Source organism: Rhyacophila brunnea, unplaced genomic scaffold (genome assembly GCF_057557595.1).
Source record: "Rhyacophila brunnea isolate RB1 unplaced genomic scaffold, BYU_Rbru_1.0 scaffold_13, whole genome shotgun sequence".
Taxonomy (NCBI): Eukaryota; Metazoa; Arthropoda; class Insecta; order Trichoptera; family Rhyacophilidae; genus Rhyacophila; species Rhyacophila brunnea.
Genome location: NW_028232785.1, coordinates 7,652,397 through 7,676,048, shown reverse-complemented (window position 1 = coordinate 7,676,048; position 23,652 = coordinate 7,652,397). Strand labels below are relative to the sequence as shown.

The 23,652-nt window shown below is 37.2% G+C and overlaps 1 protein-coding gene across 1 annotated transcript in view; it reads right to left on the bottom strand.

Moving 5' to 3' along the window:
• Window positions 1–23,652, bottom strand: part of LOC147076330 (uncharacterized) — a 54,082-nt gene that overhangs the window by 12,630 nt on the left and 17,800 nt on the right. The window contains exons 4-9 of the mRNA XM_085941724.1: window positions 22,472–22,693; window positions 18,543–18,761; window positions 14,850–15,016; window positions 12,758–12,859; window positions 9,155–9,279; window positions 2,564–2,703 (exon numbers count right to left, since the gene is read on the bottom strand). Of these exons, the coding sequence (XP_085797850.1) occupies window positions 2,564–2,703; window positions 9,155–9,279; window positions 12,758–12,859; window positions 14,850–15,016; window positions 18,543–18,761; window positions 22,472–22,693 (975 nt within the window). The remainder of the gene's footprint in view (window positions 1–2,563; window positions 2,704–9,154; window positions 9,280–12,757; window positions 12,860–14,849; window positions 15,017–18,542; window positions 18,762–22,471; window positions 22,694–23,652) is intronic.

The following is a 23,652-nucleotide window of genomic DNA, read 5'->3' as shown; positions in this document are numbered from 1 at the left end:
TTGTCAAATCGCCCAAAATATACCAAAACTATTATGGTTTGGTTTAGGCAGGGTTTAATCGATTTTTAAAAACTAACCAACACTATCTGTAAATTGTAGTCTCAGTGTAATAAAAACAAATACGTATGACTAACAAAGTTTAATGCGCACTGTTTATGTCGAATCTTAACAGCTTACTTCCACCTTTCGCCACTGCGCGAAGACATTACCATCACGTCACGTGCTGTCATGCTGATAAATTTAGTCTATGGTTTCGTCATTCCGCAATATATTTTGAACAATCACTATCACTATAAATTCAAGTATGGAAAATGCCACTCTAATTTATTAATACATAAGGTAGGCGCTCGTTAATCCTGCGTCCACCAATCCGGCATGTCCAATAGTCCGGCATTTTACAACTCAGCATTCATGTTCTATAATCCGGCAGGTTTCACATTGAACTGCCGGATTACAGAGCGGAGAGCCGTTCGCTCGGCAGTTCGGTGCCCTGTGACTGTGATAGAATTACTTCCTATATTAATCCGACAATCCGGCATAGGTGAAAAAATATGGGTGCCGAATTACTGAGCGCCTACTGTATTTTGAATTCACAGTAATTTCAATTCTTTCAAACTAATTTCAAACAGTTTCTACTTGTGCATATGTCAAAACGACTTGTGATATTGCATGCATAGATTAAACCGTCAAATACATTATCATCACGTCAGCGCCAGCTTACTGTGACACCACATATGTCACAGTAAGCTGGCGCTACAGGAAAAAATTGTGTAATGTCATTTTTCTTGTTATTTAAAATGTTATCAGACTGATGCTCCCATCCCGTAGCACATTTTGAACCTTTAAACTTAAACAAATTTTGTCAGTTAACAAAATCTGCCGAAATCGTTGAAATAACAATGAGATCACCTCAAGCGTACCGCGCTATATCGGTAACCGCATGACTCAATGAACGTTATTTATTATTTTCTACTCATGTCAAAATTGTGTGTTCTTTGTTTTTAGTGGTTTTCTCTGTGGATTTTTATTAAATTAATATCTACGTCTATTATCTATGGTCTGCTGGTTAGGTTCGGACATAGGGAGATGCATTATCTTCTAGGTGTGTTTTAGAAGAAATTTGGAATAAACTTACAACACGTGTTAAAGTTCAATATATCATGCATTAAAGTTTGTCACATAAACGAAACACGCATTCAATATTGTTAATATTAGAGGACATTCCGCGGGCTTTGTATTTCTTGCGTTTTAAGCCTTCAATGTCTTGGTCTATGGCGATTGACTTTCGCATCATATTAATCCATTCCGTGCGTGCTACGTTTCAAGGCATTGAACCGACACTTGAAGTGCATCTTGTACTAAACACTAATAAGACCATTTGGCGTGTACGGTTCGGAAACCTGTTACGTCACGATTAAAGGCATAGAAAGATTGTTGTGTGTCATTCGAGTGGGGCGTGCTGAACGGTATCTTTGAACACATCAACGACACGGTCGAGTTGGGGACGTAGATACAGTAACGAGCTCTACGCTTTGTACATTTAAAAGTCCATTAACTTTTTAACTGCCGGTAGGTGTATGTATGGCGGTACCTTGCACGCCGCGAATTTTATTGCAAAAGTAAAACCTTCTAAATATATCATTTTTGAAAATATATTAAAGTTTATTTATAAAAATTTACCAAAATAATTGAATAGTGTGCCGCCATTTATCCATGATAACACATTTAAAATGTTTATGACACATCAGGGTTGTCACAAAATTTCTCATAGAAAATATGCGAAATAAATTAAATGTAAATAATCCGAACCGCCAAACATGGAACACAATTTAAAACTGAAGACGAAAAATTATATACGCCAAACATGATCAGAAATTAAGAATTTACCAGGAATTCGGAGAAGCCCGTAGTATAAACTGTGATAATGAATTGCACAGTCCTGTTAGCGCCGCCATTTATTCCGGTGACAAAACTCTTTTCAATGTACGTTACAAGAAGTAAAAACGAATTCTGTTTCAATGCCGAGTATGTGACGATATTCCTAATAGATATCGTGTGTTCAACACATTTGTATGTTTAAAATAATTGATTTCCGTTAGTAAAATCCCGTTTAAAGCGATACGTCCAAAGACTTATTTTTATATGAGCAGCGTTCCGTTCACGGAAAAGTGCGCGGCTTAAGAAGCTATTGGCAGCCATCCGGTTAAACTGGGTCGCCTTAGGTTGCTGTATATAGGACGGACGAGTCACTCATGATAAAGAAACTGACCTGGCCGACCTTATACAAAATAGAGGAATAGTGTCAAAGTAGATTGTTTTTTTTTTTTTTAATCATTAATAACCATGTCCTTGCTTTTTGGACAATCACAAACACCCAGGCATTGAGAAAAACACATAAGTATTGTGTCCTCACCGGGACTCGAACCCAGAGCTCTCCGGCGGAAGGCCAGAGCCTTACCCACTGTCCCACGAGAGCCGCCTGTGTCAAAGTAGATTTAAAGACCATCAGTGAAGTTAATATTGGAAATAAACAAATTGAAACATTGAAAAGGTGTTGTTTTACCTATTTTATTATTGGCCACCTGTTCCTTGTAGTCCACGGGCGTTAAGTTGATCATCAGCGATCCGGGAGACTCGCCGATACGAGATTCGAAGATTTGAAGGGGTATCCGCTGGTTCGGACGATGCAGAACACAGTATGACCTGAAACAACATTACCATCATTGGCAGCTCTTTGCTAGATAATATGGGAGGTCAGTTTTAAATAATTTTATATTATTTTAATTTGCCTTTTCGTTGTACACTTAAAAGACGTATAGCAAACTGGCTTTTTAAACATTATAAAAGAAGTGCTATAAATTGTTAGATAGTTAGATAGAAAAGATAGGTACCTACTTAACCATCAAAAAAATGTATATTTTCACATCAAACAATCAAAAATATTTAATAAAAACTTCGTAGCTTTTTAGCTTCATTTTTCATTAAACTGTCACTATCAGAAAAAGTGTTGTGTACTGTTATGAAATAGCGGGATCATTTATATATAAACACTTTTTATATTTCCACTGATTTTATTAGAAGGTTACTTTTATGATTGATACCTATAGCAGATTACATTTTAAAGGGTAACATTTATACAATGGTTTAACTGTTTAACACAATGAATGCAGTCGTTTTAGTCAAAGGTTGTATTTAAACTAAACTAAAAAGCTATTTTTGGTTGAGTACTATAATATTACAAAACAAACAATGACATTTAATATGAAACTTTCAGACAACAATAGGAAGATTGAAATAATAAAAATATAAAAAGGTTAACCAGATAAAGGTTGAAACAATTGGTAGGTAAAACAAAACATGCTCAATGAAATCGCATGTTTGGTAGGTAAAACAAAACATGCTCGATGAAATCGCGAGGCAATAATAATTAACACTATACAGTCCGCGAATTTTCGCGAAGAACCTACGCCAATATCAGGTATTTTTTAATGAAAATCAACAAATTTCGATCGCGAAGTTAAAAATGATATAACTTTTGAACCTATTGATATATTTCAATAAAATTTTCAGAAAATACTTAAAATATATCAATGCATCAAATTGTGTCATTTATTTAACACTTGTCAACCTCTGGCCCGCGTTCCATAAAGGTAAAGTATATAATTTGTAAATTTTCGTAAATTGTTTATTATATGTTATTAGATTAGTTCAATTTGTTAAATATAATGTAAAGGAAACAGCCTATTGATATAAAGCAATCACAATATATTATTTTTTAATTAAAAAATGTAATAAAATATTCAAATACAAAATGTTTTACACCGCTATAGAATACGTATCAATTCATTTTTAGCGCTACTACTCATATCTCTGATTATCAAATATAATAAAATAACAAAGACTTCACACAAACTGTGAAGTGTTTAAAAATAAATGCACATTCATTCCCAAAGAACACTAATCTGATTTATTGGTTTTATGGCTGAGGCAGTGCAGTGGCGTGCATATTTTCGAGTAAATTCAAATAAATAAAATGCACGCATATACATTCCCACCGTTTATTACAATTTGGTATTATTGTAGGAATCGAGACAATCCAATAACAGTGCAGAGGCGTGCGTAAAAAATTCATATAACAAAATCTATGAGCAATAGAATTGTAAAACAAACATCTACATTCCACAAAAATATTTGAATCAACACTCAATCTTATGGATAAGGTGCATTGGGGTAATTCCGAATATGGGTATATTCCGAAAGTTCGAAAATTCTACCAATCGAAGCGATATTTTCCTATTAGCAACATTTAGTCTAGAAGCCATGTTCACTGTGATCGCCTCGTAAGTCGTCGCTAGTCGCTAGTATCAACAATGCGTGCATACCATCAAGTTTTTTCGGAGAAGTGTTTTTCGCGCCATTTTTGCTGATTCGTAATTACCCCAACTTACATATCTCGGAATTCTGGTAAGTTATTTGAATAAGTGATTGCTTTTACGATAGATTATCGTTTTTTACGATTTTGTGAGAGGATCACAACGTCCTAGCTGTGTTTTTAATTTTTTTTCGGAAATACCCCTTTGGGGTTATTCCGATATATATTCATTCCGCAATAGCCCACTTAACTTTTTCATAGTAATTGGCAGTGATTCTCAATCTGTAAAGAAACCAAAATTATATCTAATTTAGATGTACATAAAATACTTAATTAAATTAATATTAAAGTAAGTAAATTTAGCGTCATCCTAATAAGAAGCTATCGCACGCCCTATTATAATCTTGGGTAAGTGCGGTAACGCCACCCTTCACTTAACAGCATAACTAGTGTACCCGACATCATGAGCGAATATAGCAATGCTGATATTATAGATTATCTTGATTTTGAAGAATTGATGGATGAATACTCTGAAGATGATTGAAAAATATACAAGGAAGAACCAAGGTCACAAAAAAAACAAAAGATGTGAAATATGGTGAAAGCTTAAGTGACGAAAAGATACTCACCAACAACGATTCAAATTCTCTTTGTACCAAGAGTAAAGGTGTTGGCAAAAAAAGTAAAGGTAAAGAAAATCAAGCGGATAAAACAGACAAAAAAACGAAGAGAAAGGACACATTGAAAGAGATGACAAAGACAACGTTGATGTTTTTATAAAAGGAAAAAATATGACAACTAGAGAAGACTCAAAAGAAAAAGACAAAGATGAACAACTGCTACTAAAACTGAAAAATAAAGATATAGTACACAAAACTCAAGAAAAGGACCCTGCCATGAAGGAAAATTACAAATTAAATAATTCAGTGCTTGTCAGATATTCAATCAGAAAAAATGGAGGTACTATATTGGGTTCATAGAAGAAATAATAAAACATGAGGAAACATACTTCTCTATCAACTTCTTAAAAACTATGAGACCACAGCAGCAGCTAACCTTTATTACGACCAAAAGAAAAGATAGTGACAACGTTCCAGAGTCATTAGATAGAATTTAGATAGAAGAATAGAAGATAGAATTTAATTTGACCGATTGCGTACCAAACCAATAGTTCATTATTATGTATATGTGAGGCTTTCAGACCATGTCTTAAGCAATTCTGTTATATTTTTTTAACAGTGTAGCCCGCATTTTAGTTTTAGGCTTGCTAGCAGGAATAAATTATAAGTTTATGCCGTAAAAGTAGATGAAAATGATTAAAAAGACAAGTTCCGACTTTGATTTAACATTTTTAATGTTGACTAATTTAATTGTATGGGTATGAAGAAAGTTTATTTTGCTATGCAAAAAGCAGTAAGTAAACAAAAGATATCTTTATAAAAAATATTGTTCTATCTATCAAAGTAGTCAAATAAGAATGTAGACTCAAATAAAAATTGATTTTTAAAATTATCACCTTCTTTGATTTTCCTCGTCTTTATTTTATTGATTTAAGGTGGTAGGTACTTGTGTCATATTGGGATATTTTTTCTCATTATTTGTCACCGCTGGGAACAAAACTGGTAGTAACAACCGGGAATAAACCTGCTCTGCTCCATCCCGTTCCACAATCCCTTTGATCCTAAGTTCTTAACTGAAATGTTGAGAACCACTATCTTTTTTTGGGGTAATTCCGAACTAATAGTATCAAAAGTTAGGGATTATGGATACTATTAACAAAATTAATGATATTTTGTGTTAGGAATAATTACGGTCAAAAAAGAAAGGTAAACCTTCGGTCAAAGTGCAATAATATCAACTTTTGAATAATTTCGGAATTACCCCAAGATAGTTCGTAATTTCCCCAATGCAAAAAAAAAATGACTCAATATTTCAAATTCTCAATTTAAAGAACCTAACTATTTATTCAAGAATCTAATATATATTTATCATAGATCTTTTCTTTAAGTACACAGAGGTAAAACAATAATGGCAGTAAATATAAAACACTTTGAATAATTAACCGAAATATATAACCTCTAGTCATCTCATAGAAATTCCTGTCGGAATTACCCCAATGCACCTTAATACCTTTAGATAACTGGCTAGGCACGAAATAATTATTATCACACTAAAGCTGAAATTATTTGAAATAGTTTATAAAACTATGAATGTAAAATGAACTAACAACTAATACACTTTTTTTAAAATTATACGAAGAAAACCAATTACCAATATGTAGATGTAGAGGTACTTTACACTTTTTGGACATGTAAATAGTTTCTTTTCGAAGTTTATGTGAGGAACACACTTTACACTTTCTTCTTAAACGTTTATTAGTTGCGGAAATCCACGGAAATATTTGATTGTGATTGAAAATTACACTAAAATCTCCGATATCTTCAGTCACTGGGAATATCTGACATACAATCCGCATAGTTTTCCTCTGTTTAAAAACGAATGGTCCTCCATTTTAAAAAGTTTTTTTGGAGATAAAACTAATAAAAAATATATATCCTAGCTGAAATATACTTAGATTAATTATTTTTTCAATGAAATTAGTGCAATATAAATAATAATAGCTATTATTTATGCAGTTACACAAGCAATAATCTCCCGAAAAAAGCGAACGAAAATGACAACGCGATACAAGTTCACATTTATAACTATTCTCATTTTCAAGTTAAGATTTCTATCATGGATGATGAAGCATGGTGGGTGGATGTTTCATGGGTAATAAACCATTAATGACAAATTATCAAATAGGATGCAATTTCATAGCGAAAAATCGCGTTCATTTAAAAAAAAAGAATGCAGGTTCATAAATGGGTGACTACCACTGAAAAGGGTCGACAATTAAATTTCGAAGTTGAAGTGACGACACTGGAATATAACATTGAGTGTTTATTACCGTTTTTGTTTACGTCTCGTGATTCAGCCGGCTAGAAATGGGCTTGTAACTAATAAAAAAAATGGTATAGGTACAAAAAAAATACTGAATGGTATTACGTCCGCCATCTCTGTAAAAACCCCGAAATATTTTTTTTCCATCATGCTTTTACTTCTTGCACATGTCATTCAACCATCTGTCGATAGATCTTGCAACCAAATATTAAATTTCATATTTATTTTTCACAGTAAAGATATGCCTATGTGAGGACGCCACGTAGGCGTCACCGGATCGTAACGTTCGGCTTGCAAAGGACGCCAATGTGGCGTGACCGGACCGTAAAGTGTTAATAACAGAACAACGTTTTATACCTGTTTCCTTTAACACACTGAAAAATGTATTGTTATCTCTTTCTCGGACAATGACGAAAATCTTGCCTATGCTGTGTAAAAACAAATTTAAAAAAAGACTGGCGAAATGTGTGCTTTCTCCGTTTCACATATGGAAAATGAGAGAGAAAGAGAAATATTTAGAAATATTTTATCCCGGCGTATTCCAAAATGACCCAAAGTATAGCGACCAAGCGGATTCTGTTTGTTTGAATTTTATACACACAGTTCGTCCGTCCGTGTGCGTCTTGCCTTGACGTGTTAGCTGATAATTATTATAATACATTGTACTTACATTTTAGATTATAACCTACATAGATTGTAAGATGTTTATTTTTGGAGGGTCATTGACCAAATGACCCAATAGACCAGCCGCCATTGATTACCATAGTCACAGCAAAATCATAAACTTTATATTTACAAATTATAAATCGTCACAGCCGGTTCGAAGATCGAAAAATTATACACGGCACACTATCGAATGCACCATTGACTCTGGAAGGCAAGCTTAAAATCCTGTAAAATTTATACAAAACCCACTACACTCGAGTAAATAATCACAATGGACATAAAAAAATAAATAATAGAATCGATATGGCAACTGAGCTATGTAATTATTTATGGTGTTTACCAACTTAACCATGCTTCACGTGTTTGCTAAATAATTTCAAACGTTATGACAGAAATAACGAATAAGGCTCTATCTATTTATAGACAAAATTCTTTGACTATAGTGTGAAAACATCTTCTTGGCTACGTGTTAAAACAGTGAACTAACATGCTCCGCCCATTTTTAACGGCACTTCCATTATAAACTAACAAGCTCCTCCCATTTAGTCGCCAACAGCGCTTCCTTACGTAGCCAAGTAGATGTTTTCGCACAGTATGTACTTGCGTAATCCATCAGATACTTAAAAACACATTGCAATCATTTTATGTAAAACTTGCTATCAACCTGAGCATGCGTGTCCGGAAATTTGTAGGCATGCAGTTCGTCGTATCACACTTCACCGTGAAATGCTTTATCGGAAATATATGGTCGTATATTAAAGACCGTCCAACCTCTTTGGGTCGTATAGTGCTGAGATAAAATTCATGTCTAAAGAAAACATGGTTCTTGTCGGTTTACAGCAAACAAATTATGAAAATAGCCAATGTAAGGTTAGGTTTTCATTCTTGAATTCATGAATTTTGCCAAAATCGGCTAAAGTTGAATCTTCATATTGAATCTAATAAAATTGGAGACCGCATAGTATACCTACGGTCATCTCTTTCCGATAAGAAAGCCCACGGCAAACTGTGCCACGGTGAAATATTTTACGTACAATTTACATGTAACGTTGTACATGTGCATGGATTTACATACTTGCAGCAATAGTGTCTTTTAAACTATCGCGATAATAACTGTTTACACGTAAAAAGTGCGAACAGGCGCTATAAGACCGTGCAAATAATGTTACTTACTCAAAGTCCTCGTTGAACAGCGAGAGGGCGCCATTGCTTCTGCCACACGGCAGGTGAAACCTCTTTTTGCATTCGGCTTCGTGACACTTCAAGGTAGCCCCATATTTGTGACAGAAAACACAACTCTAGAAAGAGAATTCAAATTTATTACGAGAAATCGTTAATGACCAGCAGTAGAGCTATATTGCTCGAAACTCTGTAAAGGCTGGTTCGGATTAGTAGAGTAATTTAGTCGAGTGTCGAGTAATTTAGTGACTAAACATGTATGAACAGATAAATTTAGTCAAGTAATTTAGTAAAATCATTTAGTTCTAATTTTTTGGTCGAGTAGCGACCTCCACCACCTCTCTTCTTTTTTCTTTTCTTTCGACCATGTCCGATCATAATAGAATCATATGGGACCTCGGTAGGTTTGTATTAACAAATTTTTATTTTTAGAAAAAATGCGATGTCAGCCACTTGCTCAACCTATTAGGTCCATACTCTGACTCATACACTAATTGAAAAATAATATGTGTGCTTGCCAGACCCAGGATTCGAACCTGGGACCCTCGATACTATAGACCGGCGCTCAAGCCACGGGGCCATCGTGGGTGTACAACCACCACCTCTCACTAAATACCAAACAAGACATGAGACAAGTGTGAACAAGTTATCTTTATTAGTCAAGTTCATTAGTTATCGTAGAAATGACATTTTGTTGGAGTGAAGATACTACCCATAAATTCGTTTCGGAATATTTAAACCATTAGTGCCTTTGTTTCAAATTTCTGGCGTGGCGCGAAAAATGTTATATAACGATATAACGAGTAATGCTTATAACAAGCAAATTCAGTTCAAGTTCCAAGAAACCAAGTTCGACTAGATAATATCATGTAAAAACAATATTTTTAGAATATATTACATCATTTTCATCCTAGAATCGGAGTGCAAAGTTATGAAGCATATACTGATACCGGATGAAGGTCTCCCACAGAAGACCACCTCAAAGGACGGACCGAACCATCAACCTTCCTATAACACCATAGCCTACGTCCACTCTTCGCGGCTCTCACAACCCCCGGCCGAGCGGAGCCTACCTCCACTGAAAATACCAAAATTCAATTTCGTCCACGCTCCCGCCAAAAGACAGACGCGGTCTGTCGAAAACGGCCACTCGCGCCGCCACTAGTCAATCCGTCGGTAAAACAGGGAGGTTCCCGACCGACGGACGAACAGGACGCCGAATCTGACAGTTGGACGCGCGCGAAAAGCTCTCTCTTGCCCCTGACGCCAAACGAACAGCATCGACCGCCAAATCTCTCTCTCGCATCAGACGCCGGACAGCTAGCATCGCCTCGGACGCGAAGCCAAGCCAGCGTCTCCACTTCTCCAGCCAAAAAGACCGCGTCGGCGCCAAGAAATCATCCTAAGCTAAAAGCATTCCGAACAGCCAGCACAGATCTCCCCCGCGTCGCCTGCCCGCCAAATACAAGCTCTCGCCTCGGACGTCCTACAGCCAACATCTCTCTCGTGTACCCGAGTACAGAGCGCCATACCGCCGCGTCCGCCAATTTTGACAATGCGAGCATCACCCTCGAGCCAGCGGCGTACCTACGATCCAGCCAAGCCATACACCTACTGACGTGGCCATCAGCATCATTGACATCATTAATTGCTTGACTAACATCTCCTGTGAATAGTAAACCAGCATCAACACCTTACAACGTGTGTTTCTCACAATCCACCCCGCTTCTGGCCTGCTAGTGATACGGCCCTCACCATTCTCCTCGACGGAGAAAGGCCGGTATCAATACTCTATACATTAATTTGCAAAGAGACATTGTCATCTAAATAGAAATGGCTGAAGCTGTCTGAGTGTCTGGAACTCACAACTGTACTCGTTTAAAACCAAATGCTGCCTATTCGATACTTGCATTCTGATGGTGCTGCTTTACAGTACCGAATCATGGCACTTTACAAAGGATCAGAACAACCCTATACTGAGCTTCGAGAATAAATATTTGCGACGGATACTGAGTGTGTGGTGGTGGTATGACTTGAGATAAGAGAGCTGACCAAGCAGCCTCTTCAACATGCATTGCCTGTTCTTCAAGACAACTGAATTCCGGCGTCCCGGAAGGCCTCTATATAGTATATACTATCTATAATACTACTACCTCGGCAGTGGCGAGGTGTTTCATTGAACTAAGAATCCAAATTGCAGATGGTGCTGGTTAGTTTTTAAAATTTAATTAAACCCTGCCTAAACCATACCATAATAGTTCAGGTATGCTATGCGCGATCCGACAAATATAGTGCACACTTTTTCAATCATACATATTTATTTTTTTCATTGAATTAAGAATACATTATATTTCAATAAGCCATCGTAAGCCAAACCATAATCGATGAAACATATTCGTCTGTCTATAAAACACATAAAAATTATGTATGGTTTAATGGCATGATTTTAAATATTATTTTATAGATAAATGAATATTTTTTGACTATTTATCTACTATGGCTTGGTTTACGCCGGGTTCGATTGAATTTTAAAAATTAACTAACACTATCTGCAATTTGTAGTCTTAGTTCAATGAATGCAAATGAGTATGACTGACGTTTGGTGTGCAGTATTTATGTCGGATCTTAACATCCAGCGAAATAGAAAAACTGCCAAAATTTGCAACAACGACATCCTGCGATGTTTAAAAAAAATGTTATCTCTTGACCACTCATTCTGTGCAATGGCGTGCGTGCAGTGCTGGAATTCGTGTCGCGTCTTGGCACATGAAAGGTCACATGTTTGCCCTTTGTTGTATCCTCCGACTTCGAGCTACCATGTTTTTAAACCTAGCTATACCCACGTTTATAAGTAGGATCCTACCAGCCTATCTCCACCCTTCACCACTAGTATAGAGCAGAGCTACGGGATGCCGGCATGATGCAAGAAGACAGGGATTCTTGGCCGTATGCTCTAACTAAGAAGCGAACTAAGTTAAAGAAGAAGAAAGACGCTTCTCAAAACATGCATTGAGGGTGACTCCAGCGAACCATTCCATTGTTTGACATAATTGTTTGTTTATAGTAGAATCTCGTTAATAAGAACACGGATAATTCGAAATTCGCCGTAATTCGAAATTTTCGCGAAAAAAAAGTCCCTTGAACATTATTTTCATATAAAACCATACCTTTAATTCGAATTTCGTAATTCGAAATTATTTCAGAGTCCTGGCGTATAAAAATATTCAATAAATCGTAATAAAGTACACTATTTCATGAGCCAGTCATTGAAAATTGTGACAGACTTTTCTTAAAACATCAAAAATTACTTATTTTAAGAAGGTAATAAAAGTAATCCTGACATTTTATGACCCATTAACACACACGGAACTGGAAATTTGATAGGCACAGCTCTGATCGTAAACGATTTCTAATGGCCAATGACTCCAATCGCGCGAAAATGAGTGAAAATCAAAAATTTATTTTTTCCCCCCATACATTTCATAATTCGTAATTCGAAGTTTTTTTCGATTTTCGGTCCAGTGGAATTTGTATTAACGAGGTTTTGCTGTATACAGTTGTGTTCGATAAGGAGTGTACATTTTTAAAGCTACTCACAAGTTTATAAGCCCTCTTCACTTCCTGTTTGATATCCAGGGGCATAAATCCAAGGATTCCCTGGTCATCACGGCCATTTTGCGGTAGCTCATTCGACAGGAGCTAAAAATACAACAGTCGACAATATAATAAACCACCAAATCAAGAATAATCTAACAATTGCAAGTCCAGTCATAACTGTAACTCAGTATGCCACTTTCGTGCCAAATATATTTACAAGTTGCAAAAGCGTTTCTGACAGTGACATTAATCCTTTATGTGCCGCAATTAATTAATAAGTGTTCTTCTTCTTGGTCGTGCACTCATGGCTGAGGATCGTGACTACATTTAAATTTCGCCATCCTTTGAGCGACCAAGACTTTCCATCCTTCTCGATCTTCCGCTTCTCTCAGGGCAAAATGGATGGTGCCCCCAGTCAGCTCTTTCACTTGGTCGCTCCATCGCGCAGACGCTCTTCCTCTGCTTCGCCTTCCCTGGAGGCTACCCAAAACTACCAGTCTCTCCAGGTTGTCCGGTCCACGCCTGACAATATGTCCAAAAAACTGCAGAATTCTTCTCAGACATATCGTCGAGCTGTTCCTTTATCTTCAGTCTCTGGATGATTGACTGGTTCGTCCTGTGCTCCGGCGCCAACACCACATCTCAAAGGCATCAATTGCCTTCCGTTCTCTTGCCTTCAGGGTCCACGACTCGACTCCGTATAGAAATATCGAGAACACTAATGTTTGCACAAGCATCATTTTTGTGGCAATCGAAATTCCCCGATCCTTCCATATAGTGGTAAGGCGTGTCATCGCATTTTTTGCAATCTGTGTGCACCTTCTTATTTCCGCTTCGCATCCGCCCTTTATAATTGTAATTGTAATAAGTGTAATTAACGTACAATTAAGGTGCGTAAACGCTGTTATTATGTAACATTTTCAGGACAAGGCGGTCCGGAAACATATTAGAATTAATTAGAGTTTTATTGCAATGGATCTCTTGATTGTTCATCCTGATGAATTGATCAAAATTAGCCAATGGGCTGTCGTTTTGAAATATATCATTAAACGAGAACTGATCGATGCCGCAAGGCATTGGAAAGTTTAGTTCGATAGAAATGACATTCGTGTCACTATCTTAACCGGCTCTCACATCAAAACTCGCCTAAAACGTGTGGAATACATCGATGTGACGTCATTGTTATTCAACACAAACAACAAAACACACGTTGCCAAATGGAGCTCCGCAGATTGGTCGAATGTGACTTTCGTTTGAAAAAAACTTTTGGCTGTTGCAATCGACAAGTTGCATCCTTCTCCGAGTCGAAGTCACATACAAACACCTACGAATTGTTCATTCCTATACCGGCTCGCCTATCATCGCATTCAAATATCTATACGTTTCGAAGGCTACGCGCGACTGACGCTAGGTAGATGTGTAGAAGCAACACTGGATTTGAGTTCTCGGAAGGTTTGTTCGGCACACGCGACGAGTTTTGATGTGAGAGCCGGCTTACGTTGGAATCAGTGGCCGGAGTCGGACGTCCCTCCAGGATCGGTTTCCCTGTGAACCATCCATTGGAGCTGAACTTTATCAAAGATGGTCGAAGAGTGGTAGCTATGTATCGACTTTGAATTTTATTTGTATAACTTCTGGATAATTATGTATGGACAATGGTTACTTCACTTTTTAATTATTTCCGTTCAGTACATGTTCACCGATATTGCTTTTGCTTGTAATGTTGAAATTGTAAAATACAGTGGATTTCGACAATTTCAAGTCTTATTTATTTGTAACTGTTTTCCAATTTTATTTATGTCTCTTTTTCAGAGTTTTTTGATGGCGCCCTTTTTAGATTCATAAGTGAAGATATAGCAGTGATCTTCCAAGACCATACGGTCTCAGAAACCAGGTTCTAATGAACTAGGTTTAACCTAAAATAGAACCCTGGATCTACATCGCGGTTGCGGCAGTTAGACGATTTAATAGCTGTAAAGACACTGCCCAACAGATTTGCGGTGTGTTCCACACCTTCTACGTGGGGCAGACTGAAAGACACTTTTAAAACTGAACTGAGAGAAAGGGAAGAATTTTTAAAATGTTCCCTCACCAAGCAAAAGTGGTGGCACGTGAGCCGATCTCCAATTGTGTACATCCCCCCAAAAGCGACCTCGTTGTCCAGGGTACTCCGGCAGAAGGAGCAAGCCAGTTTATTGTTCCTCCGAAGGTAAGCCTTCACGTCTGTTTGGCTCAACAGTTTACTGTTTTTCTTCTTATCTGCAATTAAAAAAGTTGCATATAAATTCTGTACATTAGAGGATAAACCACGGAAGTTCAGTTTTTACCGTTTCTGAGTTAAATATGCAGAAAATTTTATTTTATTTCATTACACAAATGAATGAAACACTGAAGTCCATAAGTAGTAAATTAACCGATATAGCTAATTAAAAAATCATTGAAGTCCACTTTAGTGCATAAACAACGGGTGTCCTTTTTACGATGTTTATCTCTAAGAAAAAGGTTAATAAACCATTATAATAATTCCACAAACATGGAAGTCCAATAAACGTTAGGTAGGTACATTTATTATCTATACTATAATTTTCGTTTTTCTTTGTATAAATCCACACGCGCAGTCGGATTTCGACAGTAGACGGGGGCCGACGAGCCGGAGTGTGTGGTCGGGGTCGCAAATTTCAGATTTAACCCATTGCACCCCGGGGACAGTACATAAATAAGCTTTTCTCTACTTTTGTATAATTTGCTATTTAAAAAAATGCAGTCACTCCCCTCTCCCCGAAATATTTAACCCATATAGATTTATAAATATTAGTGAAAAAAGGAGAAACTGCAGTGTTGACATTGACAAAAGAATTTAATAGTAAGTACACACGCACATTCTTGCTCGATAGTTTTACGCTGATTCCAACATGTCTCAACGTCTGTATCATCTGGCTCGATGGTTTTTTGTTCGACAACGAACAAATTGCACTATCCGAAAAAGATTGAAGGTCTGTAATTCTTGCGCGATGGAATTTGAGTGAGGGAGTGAGGACGCACCGGCAAGACTAGTGTGGCCTCGCTCTCACTCGTGGTTGAAGTCATGGCGGTGCGACAGTGGCCTCACAGCGTCTTGTGTCGAGTTGCTCGACTGTGTGGACACAACGACGAGCATGGTTCCAAGTCAACATGCTCGATCGAGCAAAACCGTCGAGCAAGACCGTGCGTGGGTACTAGGCTTATGGACTCACAAACTTCATACAATCAGACAAAGATGGCAATAATTTAATTACTGTCACACTATTTTAGAGCGACAATTGCTCTTAGCTAAAAGGATCCCTTTTTATACTAATTATAATAATTATAATACTACTATTCAAATACATTATCATCATGTTACGTGCTGTCACATGCTATCACAATAAGCTACCGCTATGGGAAAAAATTGTGTAAAGTTGTTTTTCTTGGTATTTAAAATGGTATCCGACTGATACTCCCATCCCGTACACATTTTGAACCTTTAAATTAAATGAACATTGTCAGTTAGCAAAATCTGCCGAAATCGCCAAAATAACGATGAAGTCAACTCACGCGTATCGCGCTACATCATGAACTGCACTAGTCAGTGAACATTTTTTTCAAGGCCTGAACAAAAACGATGCATGAGTGCGAGTGAGAAAGTATTCGGCACCCTTATAATCTCTGCGACACGCGCTAGAGTAAGATAAAAGGTCTACATATTTTTAAGTTGGTTTCCAAAAATATCGCCGGTAAATCGTGCTGAATCGCTTCACGTAGCGTGTTGTTCGTGTTGCTAAATTTGCTATTTTTTGTGTTAAACATAAAGTCAGTGGTAAATATTTTTAGTTAATTAAGTAGGAAAGGTGGTTCTGCATGTTGTATTAAAATATGGTAGCCGTACTGATAAGCAAGAAGATGGTATTACGTTTTATAGGTAAGTTGATACATGTTCGTGACAATTTATTTGTATATTATTATTTATTTTAATATCAGTGACCTAGTGTTTCTTTAAAATAACTTAAATTATGGATATATTTACCTAATTGGTTGCATCTTGACCGCTTAAAAATACTATATAACGTAAAAAAATAGAAAATTATATTTTAATTCTGAGCGTCTAGTGCGAGCAGTTTGGGCGAGCACTAGCGAAATGGTCTATGGTCTCGAACATTTATAGGCGAATGCGTTCGCTCGCCCACAAACCAAACGCACGGCACGTAGCTTCATTTAGCAATGCAATGGGTGGCGTCTATATGTATCTATAGTCTATGATTTTTTTCTATTTTATACAGTCCTTGACTCATGTCAAAATCGCTCGTTCTTTGTTTTTAGTGGTTTTCTCTGTGGATTTTCTATTCAATTATTATCTATATCTGGTATTTAAAATATTATCTAAGGATGCAATATCGTACACATATAAACTGTAGAAATTAATTGAAATTAGCATGAATAATAATTCAAAATACTAATACAAATATCAAAGGCCGACCACACGCTCATGCTTTACTGTGAGGTTGCCTGCGCAAACCGGTTTGCGCAGGCAACTCCATACGTGTGGACGGGAAAACGGAAGCACGCGCAAACCGAAAAGTGCGGCCTGCGTAAAATTCGACTTGCTTGAAATTTTGGACTGTACAAAATCTATTTGCGCGGTTAAACTCAAATCCCTATATGCTCTTCCAGTAGCTAAAAACCTCAAAGTACATGTCAATCCTTCACGAGGAGATATACATTCACGCATCACTGTGCTTTGTCGGTCAATTAGAGGCGAGACCAAATGTAGTAACTCATTATATGCATTTTCATCCATTCTTAAATAATTCCGCCAGTCAGCTGGATCGTCTCTTATATCGTTGAGTAAATTTATATGTAATTTGTATGTTTCTTCCATTGATATACTACTAGATAAGGAGTTCCCATACAAGTGTCATTTTAAAAATGTACCACAAAAGAAGATATTACGAATATCGTCTTATAATATTTCTTTGTAGGTATAATGCGTTAAGACCGTTAACATGGATTCCCGAATTTCACCCGTATTGCCCTGGCTGTAAAACTAAATTTGCGTTCTTGGAATAGTGATCCTAAGGGTGTCTGCAACCCAAAGCTTGCAAGCTACCAAAAATTCATGTCTGAGCGAACAGAGCAAGTCGTCATGCGCTGACTATTAGTTAGAGTAAGATGCAAGCTAGATCGGGCTTACTCATAATTATTGCCAGGTCGTTTTCGAGACAAATATTAAGTGAGCTTATATCGAGTTAAGTCCGCTGATATTAAAACAGTAAGTTTTAACACTGGCCGAGTCGCTGAAAATCGGGCGTCATTTTAAGAAGCATATGATTCATCCAGTAGTATATCAATGGTTTCTTCTCAATAGCCATTGTTTGGTCCACTTGGATCTGTTGGATTTATTTCTCTTTTTTTTTAACCAATAAACAATAGAAAAACGCTTCTGACAAAAACAGTCAATTGAAGACATTGCTACGATTCCGAAAAACAGTATTTTTACGACGATGACTTCTGTCGTAATGAGGTTAGCGCAGACTTACTTGTGCCGTATGGCCATGCGAGACTAAACTAAACTAAACTAAAAACTGAACTAAACCCCACAGGCAAGTCGCTGCCATGTGGCCGGCGCATTAGAGTTGGCACTCTCTATAGCTGAATTTATAATAATAAGAATTTATAATATTCTGCAAAATGAAGAAACTATAGATTAAATTTGTCGCAAAGACAGCGTGACGGTGACGTGACATGCATCTCAAGCTGATCACAACTTTACCATTTTTTTTACTATTCTTCGTCTCCTTGGATTTCCTGGAATTTTTTAAGTCAGCCATGCCGTGCACATTTTTCAAGTGCTTTTCTATGCCATAGGGGACCCAATTAGGGCAGCTGATCAATCTACTGCATTTTCGGCACTTGGCGACCTCCTCTCCGTCCACTTTGGTGAAGTGATTCCAAGCCGGCGAAACTTCAGACAACCCCGCCGCGATTTCCCCTGTAACAACAAAAACGTTTGATTAACATGATTGCATCATACATTTGTATATCAGACAACAGACATATTGTCATTAATCATAACTTCATTTAGGTATTTATTTAGGTTACGTGTAAATTGTACATAAAACATTTCACCGTGGCACAGTTCGCCATGAGCTTTCTTATTGGAAAGAGATGACCGTATACTATACGGTCTCCAATTATATTAGATTCATTATGAACATTAATTCAATTTTCATAGCTGATTTTGACAAAATTCATGAATTCAAGATTAAAAACCTAACCTAACAAATAATCCAGTATATCGGCTATTATCAAAATTTGTTTGCTGCTGGCTTCCTGTAAAGTGTAAACCGAAGAGAACCGTGTTTTATTTAGACATGAATTTTATGAGATTGGATGGTCTTTAATGTACGGCCATATATTTCCCGGTGAAGTGTGATTCGGCGAACTGCATACGTACAAGTTTCCGGACACAATTTAATTATATGTTATCATTTGTACGGCCCAACGATGTCCGAGCGGGTAACGTGTCAGTCAGTCTGTGATGTCATGGGTCCCGGATTCGAATCCCAGGTCTGGTGAAAAAAATTTACATGTTGTTTGGACGTTAGTGGCGCTCCTAGACAAAATGCCGCCCCTAGGCAGTGTCAAAATGCCGCCACATTTTTTTATACTTACAGTACTTTTTATCATCCTTTCATGACTCCAATATCTAAGAAATGTGTTTTATGTTGTATGGATACATTACTAACAATATCACTAATTAATCTAATTTAAATGCCATTTCTGCTTCAATAGACAATATTGCGAATCGATGATTTCAGATAGGTAGATTTAAAAATACGCCTGACAACTTCTAAAACGAGTAATTAGCAAACATATTTGGATAAATTTTAAATTAATGTAAGTATGTACCTACCTACCTACAATTCAAATATTATTTGCAAATCTACACGTGTCATTGCTGTTCACTAAGGACGTGACGTCCAAGGACAACGGAGGTAAACAAGACATCGCGAACCCGACAAAAAAAATAAAATCCTTTTAAAACTTTTATAGTAATAATTAATACATTTTGTTTACAACCAGTGAGCCGAATTTTTTAATGGAAATATTTTTCCGTTATCTATTACTGAGTTTGGGTAGCTATTTCTATATATAAATAATGATTCTCCTCGATTTGCCGCCCTTCAAATAACTGCCGCCCCCAAGCGACGCTCAATCTGCCTACCCCCACGGGACGTCACTGAGTCAGAGTATGGACCTAATAGGTTGAGCAAGTGGTCAACACGCATTTCTTATGAAAAAAAATATCTCAAGTTAAAAAATAATTTTAGTTATGAGATTTACAAGATAAAACGATAATAATAATATTATGTAGGTTAGGTTAGGTTAGGTTATTTCAGTGGAGGGGTGGAAGTAGACTGTTACGATTCGACATAAATAATGCACAATAAACTGTCAGTCATAATTATGTTTTCTTAAAACTAAGGCGGCTCTCATCAAAACTCGCCTCGTTCGACGCGACTGAGTTCCGAGCCGCACGAAACACGCACATCTACTAGCGACACTCACATCTCGAAACGTCAAAATAATAATATACTCCCAGCCAGACGCCATTACGCAGATTTCATCAAACACTGAAGCGGAGATTATTATACGTTGGTACCGCAGAAATTTAAGTAGACGGCGAAAATATTGGATTCAGTCATAATGTTGAAGCGTACGTCTGCCATTTTTGTTTATTTGATGTGTTGTGTGTGGAAAGCTTGACCGGTGACCACTGACATCAAGCTAGTACAACAAATGGCCGCATCGAGCGCTTCGCGCAATCTCGGCGGGCGCAAACGTCAATATGCTAGAAGAGTCCATCCTCAACATGTTGCATTTGTTGTTCTGTCGCATTCAACCAATCTGTGAAGCTCCATTTGACAGCGTTTATTATGTGGATGATTTCGACATGCGGTGCATGAGGCGAATTCTGATGTGCGAGCCGACTAAGAATACAATTTGCAGATGATGCTGGTTAGATTTTAACAAAATGGTTATAATATATTTTCTCAGAAGAGTTTTCAAAATTATGTATGTTCAATAATTAGAATATTACATTCTTGTGAATTATTCGTTGAATGAAAAAATGGTTTCTGGAGAGGCCCGAATCGGTATCAAACCCAACAAATAGTAAAGCGCTGATTACGAAAATAAATAATAATAACAGAGCCGAGCCGGCAATGCCGTTGAGTAGATTATAACCGTTGAAGATTTGCAACGTCGCTTTTTTTTCGACGACGGCTTTCGTTGGAAAAAAACACAAGATGGCGCGCAGAACGCTACAAACAGCTAAATCGCGAACACGCCAATTTCGCTATCCGTCAAAATTAAATTATTAAAAATGTAACTATTATATAATATTAACTTAAATATACCTTGCCGTTTCCAAAACAATTCTGGTGTGTTATTGTTCACCTCCCCATCCCGAACCCAGACGAAAAAAACCATAACGAAGTAAAAGTGACAGTTTGTTTTCACTTACCAAAATGGAGGGAAATAACAAGTGGCGCCCAACGTGGGGCTACGCTTCTTGATTTTGATCGTCTGGAATCAAGAAGCAGGTGAAATTTCTTTCACCCGACACACCCTGAGATCCAAACACCGGAATAGGAAACGGCGAGGAAGAAACATCCGGAGGCTTGCCTCAGGTGGCGCTCAACAAAAGTATAATAAAAAGCAGTAGAAAGAGGATGCTGCCAAAGCCAAGCCAGTGAAGAAAAGAGCAGAAACACCCGGATTGCGAAGTTAGGGCTCCCGATGTACTCCCGACCAACTGCATCCGCCAGCGAACTTGGCCCACGGACGAGTGTATCGAGCAAGACCCTGGCTCCAACGAGGGAAAACGGCATCAAATACCCTGCATCATCAGCCGCTTGAGCCCTCCTCGTCAACAGCAGCGTGTCTGCGAGCCTTGCAATCAGCCCTGGCCCAGATGCACCATGATGAAGAGAGCTACAAAGCGGCCTTCTTCAGCTGAGCAAAGCAGCCTCCGTCAGCAGAAAGCACCCAAGCAGCATCCTCAGCCATTAGCATCATAGATTAGTTAGTTTTATTTTGTTTGGGAATGTCTATGTGTATCTAGAGAGGCCCGAATCGGTATCAAACCCAACAAATAGTAAAGCGCTGATTACGAAAATAAATAATAATAACAGAGCGGAGCTGGCAATGCCGTAGAGTAGATTATAACCGTTGAAGATTTGCAACGTCGCTTGTTTTTCGACAACGGCTTTTGTTGGAAAAAAACACAAGATGGCGCGCAGAACGCTACAAACAGCTAAATCGCGAACACGCCAATTTCGCTATCCGTCAAAATTAAATTATTAAAAATGTAACTATTATATAATATTAACTTAAATATACCTTGCCGTTTCCAAAACAATTCCGGTGTGTTATTGTTCACCTCCACATCCCGAACCCAGACGAAAAAAACCATAACGAAGCATAAGTGACAGTTTGTTTTCACTTACCAAAATGGAGGGAAATAACAGTACCTACTTACTTCACAAACTTTGAACTTTTTTTCAACCATATGCGTGGATACTTTTTTAATCTTGTCGGTGAAAACACCATTAACAGTTTTACTTACTTTACACAGTGTGTACTTTCTAAAGGTTGTTTTTTAGTTATAAGATTTTTGTCAATATCCTTTCTTACCGTTTTCTTTCTTATTCTTCAGCTCCTTGGATGCTCTGGCATGTTTGATGGTGGCATTGATGTGGTGTACTTTTTTTAAGTGCCTTGCCATGTGACAGGTGTTCAACTTAGGGCAACGGATCAGTGTGCCGCATTTCCGGCACTTACCTACCTCCTCTCCGTCCACTTTGGTGAAGTGACTCCAAGTCGGTGAAACTACAGACAACCCCGCCGCGATTTTCTCTGTAACAACAAAAATATTTGATTAACAGGACTGCATCATTTATTTGTAGATCAGACAACAGTCATTATTTATTTAAAGAAACACACATTAAGGGGGACATTGCTCAGCGTACGTCAAAATGGAGCTTTTATGCTATTTTCAAAGCATGATCCTGGACATTCCTTAAATGTTGTAGATAATCTATTTAGATAATTTTGAAGCCTTATTATCCTTTATATTTATTTTAAACATTTAATGACTGCATAAAGTATTTTTATTACATAAAATAGTATTCTTTTAAATTTCTCGCTCTAATGTTTTAGAATATAGTCATATTTCAGTACGTCCATGTGAAATGGTGTTAAGATTTTTTATGTTTATTAATTTTTAAAAGCATTTATAAAACCATTAGTAAAATTTATGTCGACATTATTATAGTGAAATATTCACAATAAAAAATATCTCTGTGATCCCAAATTTGACAAGAATTAGGCATTTTATTATTCAAAAAATGGGCAAGATTTACAAATTTAAAGATACTAATTATAAGCTATGTCTTTGACCATTCAAATGTGATAAACATTCTACGAATAATGTTTGCTTTATAATAATTATCGACCTAAGAATAAGGTAGTATTTTTTTGAAATACGCCATTTCTATTGGCGTTTCCCAGTGGCTAAGCTACAGCATACAGCCTTAGCCATAAATTGACAAACGATAAATGTAGGGAGTAAGATCATGGTAACGCGCATGTTTGAACATGTGCCATTTAAAAAAAAAAACGGTTAGGTTGTGGCTCTTCCACAAATGACCACGTACGGGCTAAAACAGTGAAAGAACAGTCAAAATGTCTTCGAATATAACCAACCAGCAAGTCGAAGATCTTAAATTGATTTCAGCTTTATCAATAGCAGTTGACGAGTCTTGTGACATAAATGATAGAGCACAAATTTGAACGATTTATTTCATCTACAGGTC